At 41.0% G+C, this 16,801-nt stretch overlaps 1 protein-coding gene across 1 annotated transcript; it reads right to left on the bottom strand.

Moving 5' to 3' along the window:
* Positions 1-907: 907 nt before the first annotated feature.
* On the bottom strand, positions 908-15,426 carry LOC117422317 (interferon alpha-inducible protein 27-like protein 2A). Its single transcript, XM_034037172.3, has 6 exons — positions 15,340-15,426; positions 5,344-5,457; positions 4,863-4,895; positions 3,678-3,728; positions 2,768-2,929; positions 908-1,775 (listed from the first exon to the last, which is right to left on the bottom strand). The coding sequence occupies exons 2-6, from the start codon at positions 5,402-5,404 to the stop codon at positions 1,672-1,674; spliced, it is 411 nt and encodes a 136-aa protein (XP_033893063.2). The 5' UTR covers positions 5,405-5,457; positions 15,340-15,426; the 3' UTR covers positions 908-1,671.
* Between the last annotated feature and the right edge of the window lie 1,375 nt (positions 15,427-16,801).

Below are 16,801 nucleotides of genomic sequence, written 5' to 3'. Positions count from 1 at the left end.
GTGAATGAATGAATGCACTGATGCGCCGGTTTATTGAAAAATAAAAAGGGTGAACAAAACAAAAACACTTGACAGAAACAAAAAGGCGCTATGGCCAAAATAAACAGACTAACAAACAGACGGACACGGATCAAATAAGTATCGTGCTGGTGTTTAAGCAGCACGTGTAGCAATTGTTTTCTTTTGATTTATTTTACTTCCTCTCTCTACTCCCTTTCTCCACGGTGAACACCCGACCACGAGTGAGTGAAACACTGCATCTTTTTTGCAGCTGTACCGAGACTCGATTGCTAATCAATCAATCAATTGGAATCTTGGTACATCTGCACATGGAGTGATTGTGCAATCCCTGTGCCGAAATACAACTATATATGACAAGCCACACTCTGTGCACTAATACATACATACATACAACATAAAACACAAAATACACACAGGGGCGGGGCACCCTGCCACAGGCACATTGAAATATTGCAAAAATAATAAAGCTCTCTGGAGTACACGGCTACTCAAACAAAACTAATGCAGCAGCTATAATGGCCTCCCTCAAAAACAAGGAGACAATCTCTCACACTAGCCACTAAACAACGATCTCCCGAGAGATCTTATACCCCCGCCTGGCCATGGCTCCTCCCCTTGGAGGAAACGAAAGTCTGGTTATTTTTATTCTGTTATGATGATGTTTGGGAGCAGCTTCCTCACACACCCCATCTCTGCTTCACTGTTAGTCTTGTTCCAGATTTTGATAGTGACATATCAAATATATAAATTCATTAAATAATCTTATTTTTAATAACCCCAAGCTCAGGCTTACTGCTCATCTGTACTGTCAGAACTGGATATTTATATTTCAAAACATCTCTCTTTTGATTAAAATACAAAATAAAAAATAAAAACAAACACACAATCTGATTGCAATCTGTTCTTTTAATGAGTATAACGCACAGCATATAAAAATGCACAATTTAACAATATGACCCTTACAGCAGACACTACATGATACTGCTTAGTACCGCTATACCACTGTACTGAAACCAGAAGTTTTAGTACAGTGTAAATGAGTGCTAAGGTTTTCAAAATCATATTTCTCACCCCTTATTAGCACTAGCAGTGCTATCTCTGGCCCCTTTTCTTGTGTTTTTGGTTCATTACTAGTTTTTTATGCTTTAATTTGGGATCTTCCTGGTATCTAATCACTTCCTGTGCAGCAGGTCACGTGACCTGATTGCAGGGAGACCATTGGAGTGATATGGGGCTACAGAGCAGGAAGTGATTTTTTTATTTTTTACCAGGAAGTAGGAGCTACTGTATTTACCTATTTTGAAATATCTTCAAAAAATAATCAAAGACCATTAATAACATTGCTAGTGCTAATGAGAGGTAAGACAAGTATTTTAAAGCATTGCTTCCCACCCCTATAACCACACCACTAAGATAAGCAGCAGTCTTAAAATTAGACAAACATTTGAATAAGTCTTTGTCAAAAGGAGTGAGGTTTCTTTCTGTTGTTTAATTTAAGGCATTTAAAAGATAGGATGTTTATTTTCAATGAAGACACTAAGAAAGTCGAAACGTTCGTCATCGATTTTATTTAGTTTCTTTTTGTATTTCCATGCTTAAACTTGACACCCCTCCTTTAGTGTTTGTCTAATTTTCTCACAAGGTTTCTTGTTACTCCTCTTGTGAGTCCTTCTCATCCTTCCCACCTAAATATCCCAAAACTCCACCAGCAACACCAACAACTGTTTTTGCAGCAACTCCCATCCCAGCGGCACCTGGAGGAAGAAAACAGTTGACTTTAGGACAGAGATACACCAGCAGTTTCTTATGCAATTTTTTTCCAGACAACTGAAATTGTCAATAACAGTAGTTTGTGTGTTAATAATTGACAACTCCTGCGTGCTAATAATTGACAACACCTAGAATGGACAGCTATTTTCAGCAATTCAGCTGATCAGTGTGTGTGCCTCACTCAACGTAAACAAAAATTACCAAAGTCACAGCTCTTTATCAACAGATCATCCCTACATCATCTTCTATTTTCCTTTTCTTCCTTTCTCAGTTTAGTCCCCTTTTCTTTTTATAATCCCCACCCTTCATACGCCCCGTTCACAGACTGATCACAGTGATGGTTGTGGTTCACACACAGCTCTCACAGCGAGGGCTAGCTCTTCCTAATGTATAACACTACCCCCAATTATAGTGTTAACCCTTTGCGGTCCTATGTACGCAAAAAACAGGTCTCTAGTCGTTTTTTCTACAGAAAAAGCGGAGAAAACCATTCAATGGCCGAGTGAGATTGATAGGAGCCGAGAGAAGCCGAAAAAAGGGAGTATCTCATGAATACAGATAGCCCCGGCATCACATAGATAACACGGACATAAACAAACAGGATAGCTGCTTCTGCATCCAGCACTCAAAGAATATCACAGACATTTGCAGAGCTTTTTTAAGATGTTATAGTAATAAAATAATGACTTGGATCGCATTATTGAGGAGTTTGGTGATAAAAACAAGTGATCAGGAGATGATTTATTGGTATGGTATGTACGACTATGAAGAGGTATGTGAAAAATGCAGCAAACAAGGGGTAGGGCGGGGCTGGAGATGCAGTACTGAGTGTCCTGTTGATATGCAGTGCCTTTTAAACCTGTTTTACTGCGTCTAAAATAAACTGTGCTTGTGAAAATAAATTGGACCTGACGCGCCTGAGACGCGCTGAATAAATGGACTGCTAAGGGTTAATCAGTACCCTGTTGCTGCTTACCTGCAGACTGCAGAGTGGCAACCACACCCCCGCTCACAACTCCTCCTCCGCTGGAGACAGCTGCAACGGACATTGCTTTAGCAGCAACAGATCCTGCAGCTATGCCTGCAGATGTGAAGCCAGCCGCAGTTAGAACAGCCGGGGCAGCGACCAAAGCTACAGCTAAAGAGAGAGCGAGATATCAGTGTGTAGTACTGTGGGAGTCAGTGGGGGAAATCGACAGGGAGAATCGACTGTGAGCCATTCATCACTTTGCACTTTTGTTCCCTTACAGTGAATATTACCAAACAGGAATTACTATAATTGTGTTTCCCTCATGTTTTCTATATAAACACACATACAGTATATAATGGTAAACGTATATTAGATTTTATCGTTTGTTTTGAATAATGAAATAAATGTACTAATCGCTCCTTCCAGATATTTCAGTGCATTCTATTTCAAAGTGAGGTCACATGAAGGGAGGAAGAGACACTGAAAACAAGTGAGTCATTGGAAAATGAGTTACTGAGGCGCGTCTGGGAGTTTTACAAGAACTCAAACTCCCAGAAGCCTTGGCTCTCCTACTCAGTAACCAATGGTTGCTTTTCCAATGAGTCACATGTTTCTGTGTTCCTTCATGTGACTCTTGAAGGGGAGATGCAGTGGAAGTGTGGTGTTGTGAGAGAGCTTTGACTTGTGTTTTTGTGTTTAGAAACTAAGAGACTGACTTTCTGACTTTTCTGATTTCTTTTTAATATGTGTACTTAATAAAATACTACTACTGATTAAACATTCCTTGTGTCTAGCATGTGTATGTGTGTTCAGAGTAAAGTCAATAAAATGATTTTTCTAAGAGAACTAATCAACCTAGATAAACTCTAAATGATCAATTCTAGGATTGTTCTTACACTTCAGCAGTCAGGCTTACCTGCACCCGCTCCCATTCCAGCAACTGCTTTCCAAGACCACCCGTCTTCCTCTAGATAAAGTGAAGTTTTCAGGGTAAGTGTATTGTTCATCAATGGGGAGAAACATATTCAGCAATGGAAGCAGTATGAGGACAGCTTTTCAAAACGTAAGTGGCATTCTGTATTGTTTAAGACCTATTAAAAAATCAATTGAAAAAGACTTTAAATAAAGCAATAAATACCAGAAACTACATGCACTTTCATCTCGCCCCTAAATTGAACTTGGCACTGGGAGCTTGTAACTGGTATAATAAAATACACCCAAACATGATGCCGGCTGCTATGCCAATGTCTGTCTTGAACAGTACTGTTAAAACAGTATTCCCATCATCACAGCTTGTTCTTTCATACAAGTGCTTGTACTGTGTAAAAGTTTGTGCCCTAACCTTTTGCCATCCTAGAAAAAAACAAAACAAAGTGAACGAAGTTATCAGTTTCCTTGTACAAATACAAAAATGGAACTGACAAACATTGCAACATAAAACTTTTCACCCAATGTATTGTAGCGCTCCAAGAGTAAAACTCCCAGACGGGTTTGACAATGTGGGCAATAACCCCTACACTATCAGTGCACTAGAGCGGACATTTTAAAAAGAGCTCCGAAACAGACTAACGTTCTAAGTGTAAAAAGTGGTCAGGATGTTAACAATGAAAAGAAAAATGGCAGGTGTGTTATTTAAAGAGATATAGCAGTACCTGGGGACGGGTTGCTCTAGATTTATCAGAACCCTGCTACTTACTCTTTAAGCTAAATAATGTTAATATCGTTTCATGACAATTGGATAATGGTTCTCCAGGTATATGCAAACATGTGAAGTGTGACGCACATCAATTTGGAAACTCTTTTTATTGTCTGTGATCCTTAACAGTATCATCATTTATACAACTGTCATGAGCACAGCTTTCCCAGAAACGTACGGGACAGAACGCTCCAACACGCAGAACATGCTGCTCATTGTAAGACTAGAACATGTTCTAGGTGGAGTCGATCAAACACATGAACTTAACTTTGCAGAATTTACCGCTAAAACATTCCAGAATGAAAGTAGAAAAGGTTGACTGCGCAAAGATCTGACAAACATCCAACCGCTTAAACAAAGAAAACCTGCAGAACTGTAGAACTGTACAACATTTTGTTATCTAACCTTTTGCCTCCTGCTGCTTCCCCCAAGACCATCCTAGAAAAAAAAAACACAGAAAAGTTAAAGAGGTTATCAGTGGAACAAACAGCACATATTGTAAAACCAACTCATTAAACCTGGCCACAAAATGCAGGCAAGATGTAATTAAAAGGGAGAATGTGTTTAACTATGACATGTTGTCTTGGTAAATTCCCTGCAGAACTATTCAGGGTATGAAAGCAGCCTGATCTACAAGTTTCAGTCACTATGATAGGGGTAAGTGTAAAGGCAAATGGACATTTTCAGATCATTGTAACGTATAAAACAAGTAAGAACCAATTCAGAGCAATGGGCAGTGCTGCTACTAAGCGGTTCTGTGAGATTCCCTCTCAGAAAATGCTGCTGTGTCAGGACGCTCTCAAGTCGTAGCTTTGGTTTACAAAAACATGTTTTCCAGTTAGTATTATCATTATTATAATTATTCACAATGAATTACAAGCCTTGCCTTGGGTGAATGATGTGCAGATCAGGAAGATGAAGAAAGTGGCAAACTTCTTCAGCGACATTCTGAAGTCCTCAAGTTAGTACTTCGGTTAGGTAGTATTTGTATCAGTCAGTCCTGTATCAAAGAGATAATAATAATAATATCTTTATATAGCGCCTTTCATAGCGGACCACCATCACAAAGCACTTTACAGAGGCAGGCTGCGAACTGTGCATTATATGCAGAGTCACTTACAATAGGACATTGATTTAACATCTTAACCGCAGGATGGAGCACAAGGAGGTTAAGTGACTTGCTCAGGGTCACAGTGAGTCAGTCAGTGGCAGAGGTGGGATTTGAAGCGGTGACCTTCTGGTTACAAGCCCTGGACTTTAACCACTGGAACACACTGGCTCCTTGCATTAGCGCTTCTCCCTCAGTGTGGATACTGGGAGACTGTTAAAGGTACCATTAAATATGGGTCTACTTAAATCGCAGAGAATGTACATATTTTTCCCGGTAGGTTATGGAGTAAAATTCGGATTTTGCAGACATTTCGCGGACCTTTTAAACATTAAATAAACCTAAGTAGATAATATTTCAGAGCACTAAAACCCCACCTCGACCCCACCTCCCTCCAGAGCTACCGTGCTGTCTCCCTCCTACCCTTCCTCTCCAAAACCCTCGAGCGGACTGTACACCGCCAGCTCTCTGCTTTCCTGTCCAACCACTCTCTGCTCGACCCTCTCCAATCTGGCTTCCACTCTGCTCACTCCACTAAAACTGCCCTCCTGTCTGTCACCAACTCACTTAAGTCTGCCCGAGCTGCCTCTCTCTCCTCTGTCCTAATTCTCCTCGACCTCTCTGCTGCCTTTGACACTGTTGATCACTCTATTCTACTATCATCTCTCGCTGACCTGAGGATCTCTGGCACTGCTCTGGCCTGGTTCTCCTCCTACCTCTCCAACCGCACTTACCAGGTAACCTGGCGTGGAGCAACCTCCACACCTCACCCTCTCTTAACAGGAGTCCCCCAAGGGTCAGTCTTGGGTCCTCTCCTGTTCTCTCTCTACACCCGCTCCCTGGGCCCCCTCATCGCATCCTATGGTTTCTCATACCATTTCTATGCTGATGATGCTCAGATTTTCCTCTCCTTCCCCACCTCTGACTCTACCATCTCCTCCCGTATCTCTACCTGTCTGTCTGCTATTTCCTCCTGGATGCACTCGCATCACCTCAAACTCAACCTCTCTAAATCTGACCTCCTTTTCTTTCCCTCCTCCTCCCCCTCCTCTGATCTCTCTATCTCTGTTCCTCTGGAATCTACCACACTCTCTCCCTCTTCCTCCGCTAAGAACCTCGGAGTCACCCTGGACCCCTGCCTCTCTTATTCCCAGCACATCTCCACTCTGGCACGCACTTGCCGATTCTTCCTGAGCAACATCCGAAGAATCCGACCCTTCCTCACCAACTACGCCACCCAGCTCCTGGTCCAGGCCTTGGTACTCTCCCGCCTAGACTACTGCAACTCCCTCCTGGCTGGCCTCCCTGCGTCCGCCACCCGTCCGCTCCAGCTCATCCAGAACTCCGCTGCCCGCCTGGTGTTCTCTCTGCCTCGCTTCTCCCACGCAACTCCACTACTCCGCTCACTCCACTGGCTACCAATCACCGCTCACATCCAGTTCAAGACTCTTGTACTAGCCTACAGATGCCTTGACCAGACTGCACCCAGCTACCTCCAGACCCTCATCTCTCCCTACACCCCCACTCGACCTCTCCGCTCCGTCTGCACTAGAAGACTGGCTCTACCTCCTCTACGCTCCCCTGCCTCCAGAGCCCGCTCCTTCTCCACCCTCGCTCCGCAGTGGTGGAATGACCTTCCTACAGATGTCAGGACCGCCCAGTCCCTGACCACATTCCGGCGCCTCCTTAAGACTCACCTCTTCAGACAGCACCTGTAGAACTCCTCTGTTTTTCCCCTGGGACACTAATCACCCTTCCTTAATTGCGCTTTATTTGCTCTTATCTGCCCCCTATTTTACTGCATTTAATCCTGTACTTCAGAGTACTGTAATCTGCCAAGTGTTTAATCTGTAGTATTTTGTAGTTAATCATATCTTGATGTAACTATCACTGTCACTGTTATCTGCTGTAGTATTGAATTGTATTTTGTCACACTTGTACTTGCTTGAACCAAAGTCATTGTATTTATCTTGCTCTTATTGTATTACTTGTACTGTAACACTTGAAATGTATTTGCTTACGATTGTAAGTCGCCCTGGATAAGGGCGTCTGCTAAGAAATAAATAATAATAATAATAATAATAAAAGCCTAAAAATAGTGGTACAGTACTTGCTTCCTTACTAAAACAGTGCTGTCATTTGTTAAAGGCAAGCATGCAACGTCCCCCAGCAGGTGCTGCTGACATTCTCTGTCTGGTGTGGACTTGCCCATACATTGAGACTGCACGTCTGCATCCACTAAATTGGTTGGAAGTGTAAGGCAAAGCTTTGCCAAGTTATACAGATGTGGAAATCGATTAGAAACAGTCCCAAAACTCGGTTACCCAAGGGCATCCAGCATTTTTATTTATTTCTTAGCAGACGCCCTTATCCAGGGCGACTTACAATCGTAAGCAAAAACATTTCAAGCGTTACAATACAAGTAATACAATAAGAGCATACTTTAATAAAGGGGCACTTTTGTTGTCATGTTGTTTGTCCCATCCAGGAATTTATTTTATTAGTACCGAGTCAAAAGAAAGAAAAACGTGTCTATTCGGGTCTAAAATTCTAACTGCGTTTAAAAAGTAAGCAGCAGGTTGTTTGAAGCGAGGTGGCGGTGCTGGATCGTACCTGTAGTGCCGATTTAACTTGGATACAACCGACAGGAATACTTTTTGTCTGCACTGACTTTCAAGTTTGTTTTCTGAACACTGTTGTTTGTTTTACGTTTTGTTTAGCAGCCTCTACAGTATCCTTTTGTTTAATGTGTGATTCTGAAGATAAATAGTGATCAATCACATTTTCTCCAAAGATACATTACAAGATGTGCAAAATAATTGATCATTGCTGACAGAGTGCCGTTTTTCTAGACACATTTGGCTTGTTTTGAAAGCATCTAGCAGGTAAATAGCCTTTTTTTATCATACATGTTTTTTTTCTATTCCTTTCGATTATGATGTCAACACCAGCACAGAACTTCAATCACCAGGATGCCCTGTATAGCACACCACGCCCTCCAGCCGTCTGAGTTCTGGAGCTCTGAATCCAGTAAAATTACAAATCACACTTATTTTTTATTCGTCACCAATTTATGAAATGTATTGGTACGCAGATTTTTTTTTAAAGACTATCTGCAGACAGTTCTGGACAATATAATTTTACACATACATTCTGAATAGCTTTTTTTTCTTCCTTGGACCTACTGCATTTGATCTCAGATAAAAAACAGCGGTTCTGGTACTGTAAGCTGGGAGAACACTCACCAGTTATTTTATTTTAAATAAACGTCTAGCACTCATGTGTGCTTTTGTAATATATACAGTACATCTTAAAAGCAAATGTGTTTTTTGGCTGGTTTAAAAAACACAATTGCCCTGAATATCAAAGCTTTTCTGACCGTCGGGGACGGCGTTTGTGGCGGGATTTTAACTTTCCGACTATTTTTCTTGTTCCGAGCAAAAATAAAAAATGGCCAGGAAGGATGAGAACAGTCACAAAACCCCAATTCTGACAGTATGAGGAATGTTATGCAAACGAGGTGGGTACCTAATTAACATACTCCCCGTGCAAAAATCAAAAGGGTGGTGTGGTCAGATTGAGTATTTAATGTCTAAAGTGGTTCTGCCTGTTTCAAAGAGTCCTAATGGAGATGGGAACCTGTTTCAAACAGACTTTGATGTGGGTGAAGCGACTCTGACTGCTTCTGCGATGGAGCGCAATGTGCTGCTAGAGATTGCTATTGATTTTAGAGGATGAAAGGGATAATGTAGCTGCTTCGCCAAAATGAAAAATAAATAAATAAACAAACACATAAATGAATAAATAAATATAGAAATAAAAACATAAATGTCTATATATTTATTTATTTCAACATGTATTTATTTATTTCTATATTTATTTTAGTGCTGGGACAAACACATCATTTTTATGTTCGGATATTCAGTCATAATTTAAATATTCGAAAAAGTCTATATAGGATCCATGATGGAATTGTGTTTCAGAAAGTAAAAACATTTTACATATAAGTTGTTCAACATATTGCTTTAAATCAACTCTCAAGACCCACCTGTTCTCTCTTGCTTTCCATGCTCTTTAAGTCTGATATCTGCCTGATAACCCCGCGCTGCAACACTCTGAACTACACATTGGTTATGATGTGCTGACAACTCATGCAGCTGAACTCTCGCCACTCTGCTTAATAGAGATACTGCACCCCTCAGAAAAGGTGTTTTAATAGCTATGAGATACGGCACCCCTCAGAAAAGGTGTTTTAATAGCTATGAGATACTGCACCCCTCAGAAAAGGTGTTTTAATAGCTATGAGATACTGCACCCCCTAAGAAAAGGTGTTTTAATAGCTATGAGATACTGCATCCCTCAGAAAAATGTGTTTTAATAGCTATGAGATACTGCACCCTTCAGAAAAGGTGTTTTAATAGCTATGTGATACTGCACCCCCTCAGAAAAAAGGTGTTTTAATAGCTATGAGATACTGCACCCCTCAGAAAAGGTGTTTTAATAGCTATGAAATACTGCACCCCTTAGAAAAGGTGTTTTAATAGCTATGAGATACTGCACCCCCTCAGAAAAGGTGTTTTAATAGCTATGAGATACTGCACCCCTTAGAAAGGTGTTTTAATAGAGATACTGCACCCCTCAGAAAAAGGTGTTTTAATAGCTAAAAATGTCAATCATGGCTGAGAACTGATGAAAGAAATAAAAAGGCATGTACCAGATAGCAACAGAGAAATAATCGACAGGATCGCTGTCAGCCAGAGGGGAAAGTAACTTCCATTTCTTAACGGTACTTTATTATTATTCAGTCCCATCCTCCACCTCCAGGCCACTCAGATTTCAGTTTACAAAAGCTGCAAGAGTTTCCAGCGGTTTTTTTTTTTTTTCAGGAATAGCTAAATGTCACCGATTACCATGGCGATCACACGCTGTCATCCTAAGTCACGTGAAGTACTGCGAATTCTTTTGAACTACAAAGAAAAAATGCTGTAGCCTAAGCAACCATTTTGATAAATCGAACTATAAAATGACCCTGACAAAATGGATCTCGTGAAGCGAGCAACAAGTTCACTTCCGGAGTAACTTCCGGTGAATGCTGCTTCCGCATCTCGATGTCGGAAACGCCTGTTTTTTTTCCCAAAATAAGTCTCTCCATCCTGTCACTCTCATATAACGGTTGAAAGAGACAGTAAAAGTTGCAGCAAGAAGGTACATTAATACATTGCTCGCCATTCATTATTAATTTAATTAATATTATTTAAGAATATTATTAATGACCAAGGTCTCCTGTATTATTAATATATATATATATATATATATATATATATATATATATATAGTTGTTTTTGCATATACTGTATAAATTACTGTAACCTATAAATGCAAAAACAAGACGATAAATGATCATTTATTAGGCTTAATATATATTAACAGAGACCAAGACTTTCACTTCAACACCAGCTAATTTATTATTTATTAATTGATTTTTCTCTGTAGGAATGAGATAGACTACTTCTGAAATAACATTAATTTTGGAATCACTGCCTTAAACAATGTAATAATAATCTTTAGTTGTATAGTGCAATCAATGTGTAATACAGTGGCTCAAATTGCTTTACAAGCAGAGTAAAATACAGAAACAAAAAGTACAAATATTAAAAGCAGCCCAAAGCACTTGGTAAGCAGAATACAGAATACAGAAATAGAAGAAAGTACTACAATAATAAAAATATATATAAAAACGCTTTTAAACAAGATTTAAAAATAACAATGTGGGTCCTTTGTTATTAAAAGTGCATTTACTTAAATAATCTCATTAAAAAGAAAATAATGTAGTAACTTATTGTATTGTAAGCAATGGATTCTGCATTATACGGCAGTGGTTCACACTACAGACCAAGAAAGTGGTCCACATCACTCACTGGGTACCAGCACAAAACCATTTCTGCTGGTGATGCTGGAGCAAATAAAAAGGTCATTTTCTTTTTAGTATTGATGTTTTTTTAAACCATCTCATTCAAGTTTGTACCTTTAATGACTGCTGGTGTATACCCCCATACTAATGGGAATAAGTTGTGTCTTATAGGATTCTGTTAACACATACTAAGGTATGTTGTGAATGAGTACAAACATACAGTATAGCTGTTCAAATGAAAACACAAAAATAATCCATGTGATTTACATACCTTCAGAAATGCATTGCTAATAATGTATTATCTATGTGTATATATCTCTTTTTAGTTTGTCATGGTACTTGGCAACTGGAGGGTTGTGTATTTCAGCCATTCCTGAAAAGATTAAGGATTGTAACTCAGTTAAATGTAATGAACAGACTCATAGTGAATAGAAAATGAGGTTGGTTGTGCCAGATTTACGTCACTGCTATTGTTGCTGGGGTTTTAGTAGTGCCGGGGCGCTGAAAATATGACATTTTGGCTGGTAGGTTGTGTATTTCAGCCATTCCTGAAAAAATTAAATAATATAACTCAATAAAAGGGGGTTAAATGTAATTATGTAAATTATGTAAATGTAAACAATAGGGATTTTTTATTCCTTGTATGTTATTGTAATTATCTGAATTACATTTCCTCAATGTGTAGCTGCATTACATTACATTAATGTGGATTGTATATAAAAAAGAAAGTGAAGTAAGGGTGAACAGTCTTAGAAAAAAGGTGTCTAATAAGGAAGTAGGGCTGATTACAGGTGAGGTGATGGTGAAGGAGAGAGGTAGGACTGCAGGTGTGATGAATACACTAAATATTACACTGAATATTACTAAACAAGGGAGGAAGTCCAACCCCAACCAAACACAAAAAATATAAAGGAAAAAAAGCAAATCCATTAGATTATACAGTAATTGCAAATGCCATTCGTGATGTTAAACACAGCAATAAAAAAACAAACACATTTCAATTTTCAGGACTGACTGAAGTACACAACATGTTAGCTTGCGAGGTTCGGGGGGCGTGGAGCTGGGGGGGCCGCTAATCTCTAATCTTTCAATTTTCTAATCTCCAGTTAATTAGTTTCTATTTACTATTTAAGACCTGATCACCTGCACCTTTTCTGTCTAGTGTTTCGTTTTTTGAATCCTGACTGGTAGTGTTTCGCATTACTCCCGAAAAAAAAAAAGACCATCGCAAGATTAATACGCGTAGTCTTACCTGCTTCCAAATGGAAAAGCTTTCAGTTTACGCATTCCCTTCCGACTCAGACGAGTTCCTGCCTCCGACCCCTCCACCGGTCCGTCTTTGTCAGGCATTCCGTTCCTCGTCCCGGTCCGTGACCGCGCCAGCCCCGTCAGCCAACCTTGCTTCCACCCGGCGTTCAGCTAGGCAGGAGCGGGGCCCAAAGCGCGGTTCCACTAGCCAGCCCCTACTGCAGCTCCACTACAAAGATTGGACGACACCTAAGCTGCTGAAAGTACTCTTTGAAAAGTCCATTCCTATTCCCGTCGGCGGAGATCGCATGTCCCTATTTGTTACCTATTGTGAAGCCTTGTCAGCCGAGCCGATTTTCCCCCCCCCCCGCTTGCAAGCTTCAGCTGTCAGGCCCTCCTCTTCTGCTACTCTCTCCGTTCCTGTTCCTGCTGCGCATACGCAAGACTCTGCTTTCGCAGCCCAGCTCCCCCCGCCGGCGCAGTCAACGCAGCCACAGCATCTGCCGCAGTCACTCACCCCGCCCATCCCCTCCTCCAGCAGCGCACCTCAGGTCACTTTTAATCAGCTGCAAACTCTGCTCCAGCCCATTATAGACTCTCAGCTAGCTCTCAGCGCCCGTCTTGACAAACTGGAAAATCCTGCTTTGGCTCCACCCGCCTTCAGTTCCAGCACTCCTGCTTATACCCTTGGTACGTCTTTTTCAGTACCCCCCGTTCCTCCTCCAGAGTTCAATCTCTCCTCAGCCACTGTAGCAAGTTCCTCTTCTCCCCGTGCTATTACCAGCCATTCTATTTCACCAAAAATTAGAAAGCAAATAATCGAAGGCAAGGCCTCCCTCCTCAGCTGTATTCTCCCCATTCATTTCGTATAGGTGCAGCTACCTCCGCTGCAAGAGCCAGCATCAATCACAGTCTGATCAAGACCATGGGCCGCTGGTCCTCTTCCGCAGTAGACTATTACGTCCATTCATCTCCCTCCGATATAGCAGCAGCCCATTTTAAAATTGCTGCATGCCCGGAGTGGGGGCTACCTGTTCGCCGGGGCCACCTGAGGTTTTCCCCTAAATTCGCCTCAAGGGGTTTTTTCCTCTCCACTGAGCGGCAGGTATACACAGTCAGGTATACACATAGTCACATCCCACTAACAAATTTACTAATCTCCCTCTGTTCGTCCTTCTGGTCTTTTGTTTATGTTTGTTTATGTTATGCGTTGGCATGTTCTGTCTTGTTTGTCTCACGGTGTGGGAATTTTCGTAGGTGCCGGGGGTCCATCCTTTGGGGGGCAAGTGAGGCTCACTTCCTCGACCTCAGGGCTAGGCAGCCGCCTCCCTTACCTTCAGGGGTTCTCACCGCGTGAGTCAGAGCGGACCCCCGGCCAAACTCTGTCCTGTCGCAACTCCTGCGCTCATCTCACTCGAGGCTCTCTTCTATTCTGCCTCTCTTCAGGACGTGGTCACTCGTGCCGAGTCCTATACTAACCTCAATGCTCTGTCCTTATTTTCAGGTCCCAGGCAGCGTGATGTCTCGGCCAATCAGGGGTTTTACGAGCGCCCCTTACATAAGCCTCAGATGCTGGGTACCTCTCTCATCTCCTCCCGAGGGGCGGCTTTTCAAGTCTAACCCTCATATGTGTTTTCAGGTTGCCGGGTCCTCCGCCCCTGGGATGTCGACAGCGTCGGCCCCAGTCGGTGACCTCTTTTCTATCCCGTTTCCGGTTGCCGGGTCCTCCGCCCCTGGGATGTCGACAGCGTCGGCCCCAGTCGGTGACCACATTCTGTCCTACTAACTGCTCCTTGCTGCTTCTTCTGCCTTATCTTTCCCCCCCAGCTCACGCCCAGTGAACTACCAGCTAAAATGTCATGTTTTCAGCGCCCGGGCACTACTAAAACCCCAGCAACAATAGCAGTGACGTAAATCTGGCACAACCAACCTCATTTTCTATTCAGTGAGTCTGTTCATTACATTTAACCCCCCTTTTATTGAGTTACAATCCTTAATTTTTTCAGGAATGTATGAAATATACACGACAGATTTTTACATACAAAATATATAATATAATAGAAATATAAACAAATAAAAATATAATAAGCAATATAAACAAAAATAAAGATAAATACAATAAGGCACTTTTTTAGCAGATTATTTAGGCTTTCATTTTAAAATACGCTTTCGAGCCATCACAACACAATGCTGTGTTTTTTTTTGTAATTTGATACACTGCAGACTTCACTTTTGCGGTTAACAACAAATAAAAGTTATAAAAATATAGTTTAAGAAAAAAAACGTAAATACCACTTTAAAATGCGCCAAAAATTACAATGTAGAGACTTCAGTGCCTATCAATTATTGAACGTTGCATTTAATTATTTAAATTAACACGCGTAGTTACTATTTATTGTTAAATTGCAATCGATGAATAGTTTTTACAGTTCTTGTTAGTTTTTACATTGTATTTTTCACTAAATTGCTTATAAATAGTTCCCATCCCCATAAATGTAATCATAACTACCCCCATAGCGTGCAATGGTGTGCCATCAAGAGACGAGCCTTGGCCGGCCGAATTGCCTTTTACCGTTCCCAAATTATTCTTATGTTCTTAGCTTCTAAACACTCACCTGCTTCCTCTCGGACGTCTGCTCGAAAATAGAGTATACAGGGTGATCGAGGTATGACACAGACCAGGTTTTTGGGATGGAACCGCATAACAGTCTTGCGTTTTGATTGGTCCATGTCTGTCACATGAATATGTCGTCACACGAGTGGAAAAGCTTGCAGGCATTTTTAACATTGTGATCAGAGAGAGAGAGAGAGAGAGAGTGATCTGCTTTCCACAACCTTACCATTAAAATATAATGTGGTATTACGCTGTACTGATATAACAAACTATGGGTAATTACTTTATATAAATTATCATGTTATGCACGAATGTAAGAATTGGCTTTCTGTGGTGGTGTACTTTTTTCTTTCAAGTAGCATATATCGATAATCGTTTTTGCGATATATTTTAATATAAATTGTATACTCTATTGCAGTTTTGTTACAGGATACATTAGTTTATCTCTAATGTACACAGTTTTACATATAGACTGCCCCTGTTTTCATTTACGTCGCAAATTCTGGGCTGCTTTGCTTTTCAGATAATGTCCCAAATTCTGGGCCGATTTGGTTTGCAAATAACGTACCAAATTCTGGGCTGCTTTGGTTTTTAGATAACGTCCCAAATTCTGGGCCGCCTTGGTTTTTAGATAGCGTCCCAAATTCTGGGCCGCTTTGCATTTTCGAATTCAGCTCAGTTTTGGGGACTCAGCTGACAGCCGAGTTTACCATAAATTGGATCGTGATTTCATTTGAGAGTAACCCATAGTACATGAATCAAAGTTAATGTATTTTTTACTCTCCCCAGAAATCTTTTTTTTTTTTTTATTATGGAAAAACAGAAATAAAATGTAAATGTTAAAAAAAACGTATTTCTTATTACATGAAGAAACTACATTGCACTGAAATAGATACGTGAAAATTAATTAAAGCAGTCGTTTTCCTTTATTAAAGATTAATAGTGAAAATAAATGATACCCTACCCTTCCCAGTCTTTTCCCCGCCCCTCTTTTGCGCAAAACCTGCACTCAAATTCCCCTCCACACACGTGTACCACCAGCATTGCAAAATATATTTTCGCGTATTCAGCCCCATTCATGTCTATGGCAGTGTTAAAAAACACATTTTCAGTCATATCTCTCGAACCAGAGCACCTATAACCACCGTTCGAAGGGTTCTAGAACAGCATGAATGTAATATGCGCAGTTTCGTAGCAATTCTTTGCAGAAAATATTTTCAGGGCGTTCAGGGTGTTCAGCCTCATTCATGTCTATAGCAGGGTTGAAAAACATATTTCAGGCATATCTCTCGAACCCGAGCACGTAGAACCACCATTCAAATTGATATAGACTCAGGGGAGCACCCCAAACCACCCCCTAAAACGGTGTGGTGGTTCACCCAAAAACTCATGTCATGACGAAAAAATTCACTTTGCCAAGCCGTCCTGGCATCTGAACCATGAAAATGGTGACTCCTTGTGTG

This window comes from Acipenser ruthenus, chromosome 15 (assembly GCF_902713425.1).
Source record: "Acipenser ruthenus chromosome 15, fAciRut3.2 maternal haplotype, whole genome shotgun sequence".
NCBI classification, from domain to species: Eukaryota; Metazoa; Chordata; class Actinopteri; order Acipenseriformes; family Acipenseridae; genus Acipenser; species Acipenser ruthenus.
This window is presented reverse-complemented; position numbering and strand designations above follow the sequence as displayed.

What these genes read in the sequence shown, in the direction of transcription:
- LOC117422317 (XM_034037172.3), bottom strand. Translation starts at nt 5,404, where the DNA reads ATGTCGCTGAAGAAGTTTGCCACTTTCTTCATCTTCCTGATCTGCACA. An exon ending in GAAGCAGCAGGAGGCAAAAG is followed by an intron (nt 3,729 to 4,862) that starts GTTAGATAACAA and finishes CACTTTATCTAG; the next exon opens with AGGAAGACGGGTGGTCTTGG. An exon ending in TGCCACTCTGCAGTCTGCAG is followed by an intron (nt 1,776 to 2,767) that starts GTAAGCAGCAAC and finishes TTCTTCCTCCAG; the next exon opens with GTGCCGCTGGGATGGGAGTT.